Consider the following 5,787-nt stretch of genomic DNA (forward strand, 5'->3'; position numbering starts at 1 on the left):
TGCTGGTCAAGAAAAAAAAACATCCGTTTTGAAACTGTTCATATTTTTGTGGAAACCCTGATACTTTTTATTGGATTTTTTTCCACAAATAGAAAGTTCAAAAGAACAATGCTGTAACAATGTTACTGCTTGAGTGCAAACACTGTGCGCATGAATAATCAAGCTGAAACAGTAAACTGGACAGTTTTATTTTGACAACAAGGGTAAAACCAATGTTAAAATTAAATCTGATCTAAAATGCTACCGTTTAGCCAATTTGGTGGTGGTTTGGGGGAAAGGGACGGGGTCACAAATGAAGGGCAGAGGGAACAAAATTAAGCATTGAAATTAAATTCCCCCTCGATAGAAAAAAATTCACAGGTGAAGGGAGTGGAAGAGGAGCAAAATACAAAAGTTAAAAAAAAAGGCTTCGTCAAGTGATCAAGCTTAGCAGTAATGTACATACATTATTAGGGTTATGTATACAAATAAAAGCTCCAATGTTCGAATCATGATGCTTGCTCTGCTTCAAGTATATTCACCCTTCTGTTATGTTCTCATCACTTCTCGGTCATCATATCCTCTTAGCCAGTTAGCAATGAGGAAAAAAAAAAAGGGGGGAAAAAAAACTTCCTTCAAAAATAAAATGCAGAAAAACCACATTTCATATCCTACCAATACATATATACTGTATAAATACATACATAAATATACTTTACATACAACAGCCAAAACTTTGAAAAGGGGAGATGAGAACATGAGAGGAGGATGGGGATGATGGTAGTGTGTACGGGCGTCCCTCTGCTCTGATTGGCGTGTCATTGGGTGCGGGACGGCACCTGCGCTGTGGACTGCACTCAGTTGCCCCAGTAAGGGGAGCTGCCATAGTTGGACTTGTTGACCTGGGTCTTCTGCTGCATGGTGCTGGACTGGCTTCTCTGGTTTGGCCCACCCTACGTGAACAAAACACACCAGACAGCTGAGCTTACAAGTGTGAAATCTTGCCATTTTAGCAATGTTTGTGTTTGCATTCATATTAACAGCATTATAATACTTAAAGACAGTGAAGTTGTGTTCACTGTGACTGAAATTACATTAAAAGTATAAAATATTTTACATTTTCTAAGCTTGTTGCTTTCTGGTACTCCGACTCTGTATAAAGTAGGGTTGTGACGGTGAGGAAATTTTCCCACTGCTCTTAATCGATGTGTGACAACACCGGTAATACCGGTATCGCCGTGTTTTTTTTTTGTTTTTCCTCGCTTTCCGTCCATTTTAGCAGTTTTCAGGGAGTTTGGAAAAGTCCCAGAAAGAAGTGAGGCGTAAAATTAAAGTACATTTATTACCCATACACAGCCATTTATTGACAATGAACTTGAAAAATTAGGTCTGTATGATTTTCTTTAGGGTCATGAGCACAAATACAACAGGATAGATTTAATTTTATTGAAAATTTAAAATATTTCTTTTTTTGCCCACTTTAAATGTCACAAGTTCACTCACTTTCCATTAAAGCTTGAATATTGTAGTAATATAATTAGTTTTATTATAATAAATTACAGATTTTCTGTCTGTATATTATAATATTAATGTATTATATTATCAGGGTTCCCACTCTTTCATGAACACCAGATTCAAGGACTTTTTAAAGCACCATTTATTTTATATCAAGCACCTATCAAATTCACACCCCAGAATATGTAGTGTCGTGAAAGACCTTACAGTACTTAACATTTCACTTACACTTAACATTTACATTAAAAATATCAGAGTAATAATGTTTTGAATGTGTAGGTTTCATAAATTTAGACCGTTTTGAGCAGTTGTGTTCAAAGGAATTTAATGAAATTCATTGAAGTCAGTACTGGTGATAAAAAAAAAATCTATTTCTAAAATATTGATTAAAATATGCATCAAACTGATTTTTGCTGTAGTTCTTGTACAAAATTTAAATTAGAAAATTTCTCAATTTTTAAATTAATAAAAAGTGGTTAAATGTTGTAATAACATGGTAAAACCTGTTAACATAAAACATTTGCACATTCTCTCAAAAGATACGTTACTCATTAATAAATAACATTTTGTAAATTACTTTTTATTGTAAATCCCATTTTTTCATCTTTGACCTAGGAATGCAGCTCAAACATGCAGCTGCTCAAAAGTCAGTATTTTTTGAAAATATTTCATGAGCATTTTAAACCTTGTACATGTGCAAATCTTCAAAAAAATATAATAAAAAAAATAGGACTTTCTATTTGCTTTTAAACTGTAAATGCTTTTCACTAAACTGTTTTTCCAATTTTTCAAGTTCTACATTTTCTCCTTAGCTCCATGTTGCAGTAAGTTTTGGGAGTTCATTTTTAGTCCATCTCCTATCCTGAAACGTCTGTCTTGCAGAGACTGACAAAAATGAGCTCCTAAAACTTACTGCCAGATTCTGGAAGATAAATTCTTCTAACAGTGGTACAAGAGGATGTGGTGCTGGTCCTTCAAGAGTCACTCTCAACTTATCCGTCCATAAACCCTATAAAAATAGTCTTCATGTATTTCACAACACTTCAGAATGTTATTCTTAGTTGTTACTATATTTGGAACTATTTTCGTTAAAGAAATAGAGCAAAATCAGGCAGTACTTGTTTACTGCACTGTTGTATTGAATCAATATCACGTTTGCAAACTCCCTTAATAGCTATTAAAAGCGGTCACGCTCCTTATCGCGATCTGTGGGCACACAGAAAATGAGCGCGCGAGTGAGTTCTCAAGACTCAAAAGCACGTGCAAATGATACGTTCCGTCATCTGTCATCGTGTAATATGCGCGGAACCTGCAGGAATGAGTACAATTGTAATTAATAGCCGCAATCCCGCGCCGAAATTCAAGTCCTGCTCTGTGTTCTCTGCTAATAACCCGACTGTGAATGATGCGAGCGGCGTCCCTATGTTGTCACTGAGAAGCTGCAGCCGTGGCGGGGATGATTTTTGGTGTGCCGGCAGAACAACAACAACAATGGACTACATGTTTCTTTTCCCCTAATTTTTTCACCAATTGACGGAAATCCGTCGTAGTGATGGAAAACTTTAATCCCTGCATAAACAATTTATTTCAAATTTAATTCAAGCACTTTCAAGGACCTATGTTTGTTTTCAAGTACTTTCCAGGCCTTGAATCCATATGTCTGAAATTCAAGTACCGTATTGGCCCGAATATAAGACGACCCCCCTTTTTCCAGATGTACCTTTTGGAAAAAGGCTTTTTAAAAACCAAATCTTGTTTTTTCTCAGTAAAACACATTTTGTCTTCAATTATTTTCATATTGCATATTTTTCCTATTTTAATTTTTGTTTTGAAAGTATGGTAAAAACTGGTCAAATGTACCAACAATCACATTTTAACAAAATATACACTTTTTGATATACCATAAAAAAACAAAAACAGGTAGCCCATCTGAATCAGGACATTTAGGCTATCCATCTAATAATAGCCTACCAAAATCTTATTAACAGTAGAAGTTAAATCTTCAAATCTGGGTACTGTCTTACGTTTTAAAATCACAAAGGGAGTTTAGTCCCATCAGGCTAACGTGACAGTCACGACTCATGCAGTTGTAAGGTTTTCTTTTGTTTTTACTCACGATCTTTACAACACACATTACGTATTTCATGGCACACTCGTTTTATGTGTATTTGGCACCACCTATTGTTGTGGGTGAATTATTGACATGTCAAAGTCTAGACCCTGAATATAAGACGACCGCGTTTTTTTCAGATGTATTTCCAAGAAAAAAACAAACATTGTCTTATATTCGGGTCAATACAGTACTTTCAAGTAGCTTGGGAACCCTGTATTATTGATAATAATGTTATTATAATTACACTGCATGAATTATATACCACAACCACAAGATATTCTTAAGTCCTAAATTCTTCACTTTAAACTAGATTTTAATAATTTTTCCAATTATTTTACACAAAGGAAGAGCTTTGATTTCTGCATTTTTATTTTATTTGCTTATATTCTCTATTTTTATTTGGGTGGCCATTTTAAATTGACTGGAATCTAGAATGGTCATATTGTCTCAAATGCTCATAACCAAATAACCATAATCAGGCGATTACATAATAATAGCAACAAGCTTGGGTCAGGCCGATTAGTCTTTGGGTTTTTTGAGCTGATAACTGCACATGCTTGGCCCATTACCAGATATTAGCTCTCCCATTCAAAATGTTTCCTACCAACAGCCTTGTATATGTGTGAATATCAGCAGTTATGTCTCATATCATAGATCTATATCTGCCATTCTGCTCTCATTGTCAGTCAACTAATAATCAAGAAAAAACAAGCTCAGCAGCGCTAAAGACAATTTGATGGGCTCAGACTCACCATTGGTAGTCTGGATTGGAGCATGTGGAGGTCTTCATAGCCATAAATCTGCTGTACAACACAAAGGCGAACTTTCAGCACTTCACAGACTATAAATGTTACTGAAATCAATATGCAGTATTTCAGTATTCACAGACTTAATGCTTATACTTCATCACATAAAAAAAATACACATCAAAAACACTTTACAAGTCACACACACACAATAACACACCACTATACAAGAGCACATAAAAGCAACACCATGAAATCACCCAACCCAAAACAAACAAACAAACACAAAAATCCTGAAATTCCACATACACTTCAATACTTCCCAGAGGACTGAAAGCTGATCTGTTTTGAATTAAGAGGATGAGGGTGCTTACCGGATAGGCAGGTAGCAGACCTCCGGGTCCCATGATGTACTGGTTAGGCAGCAGTGGAGGAACCCCCTGAGAGAGATTAGGAGGAACTTTACCTGCACACAGACAGGGAAGAGTTTTTGGAGAATGAAGAATAGCAGATTTCCCCCTCAACTCAAATGGACGCAGGAGCTAATGATAAGATTGGAAGCAAATATGAAAATTATAAACACCTTTTTTAGTTGTTTATATACATGCCTGCAACAAGTCACTGTGAGAGAATCATTACAGAAATCTGTCTATTTGTTTACAAATGTCTATATGTTTGATGAATAATATTGCAGTACTATTTTAGCATCCTGGTTTTTATACTTTTCAAAATGTGGTACTGTTACTTATTACTATTTTAAATGTAAAATAAAATACACTAAATGTAAATGTACTATTGCATCAAAGCTGTACTTCAAATTATATGTATGCAATAAACTTAAGTTTAAAGTATGATTCAAAAGTTTTTTTTAAAGATGCATTAATTTGATCAAAAGTAACATAAGACATCTATAATATTAACAAAAAAATTTTTTTTAAATAAATGCTACTCTTTTGAACTATTTACAAAAAATTTTTTTTTACAAAAATATTAAGCAGCAACTATTTCCAACATTAACATTAACTTTCCTCCGTTGTATCCTCCTCTCTTCCCTCACCTACCCATTTCTCATCTCTGGATGTGAATGCAGCAACTGACACTTTATGCTCTACTTTAACCTCTTGTCTAGATGATATTTGTCCTCTCTCCTCCAGGCCAACACGGGCTGCCCCCTCGAACTCCTGGTTATCCGATGTTCTTCGTGAACATCGGACCAAACTCAGGGCAGCTGAGAGAAAATGGTGCAAATCAAAAGATCCGTCAGACCTAAGTATGTATCAGTCTTTGCTTTCATCTTTCTCTGCTGAAGTCCATACTGCCAAATCTTCATACTTCCACAACAAGATCAACAGCGCTCCAGACACACGTAATCTCTTCAAAACGTTCCATTCTCTCCTCTGTCCCCCTCCACCACCTCCCACCACTTCTATAACA

The 5,787-nt window shown here is 35.4% G+C and overlaps 1 protein-coding gene across 3 annotated transcripts in view; it reads right to left on the reverse strand.

The window, feature by feature from the left end:
- Positions 1–4,004: 4,004 nt before the first annotated feature.
- The window catches only part of LOC107600919 (ubiquitin-associated protein 2-like), a 28,705-nt gene continuing 26,922 nt past the window's right edge, over positions 4,005–5,787 (reverse strand). For 2 of the 3 annotated variants that reach the window (XM_016292904.1, XM_016292903.1), the window contains exons 20-21: positions 4,728–4,819; positions 4,005–4,410 (exon numbers count right to left, since the gene is read on the reverse strand). In XM_016292904.1, coding sequence (XP_016148390.1) covers positions 4,330–4,410; positions 4,728–4,819 — 173 coding nt within the window. In that variant the 3' untranslated portion in view covers positions 4,005–4,329. Of the gene's footprint in view, positions 4,411–4,727; positions 4,820–4,862; positions 4,896–5,787 lie in introns of those variants that run through there. The other variant, XM_016292905.1, reaches the window with a different exon arrangement.

Source organism: Sinocyclocheilus grahami, unplaced genomic scaffold (assembly GCF_001515645.1).
Source record: "Sinocyclocheilus grahami isolate Dianchi unplaced genomic scaffold, SAMN03320097.WGS_v1.1 scaffold294.1, whole genome shotgun sequence".
Taxonomy (NCBI): Eukaryota; Metazoa; Chordata; class Actinopteri; order Cypriniformes; family Cyprinidae; genus Sinocyclocheilus; species Sinocyclocheilus grahami.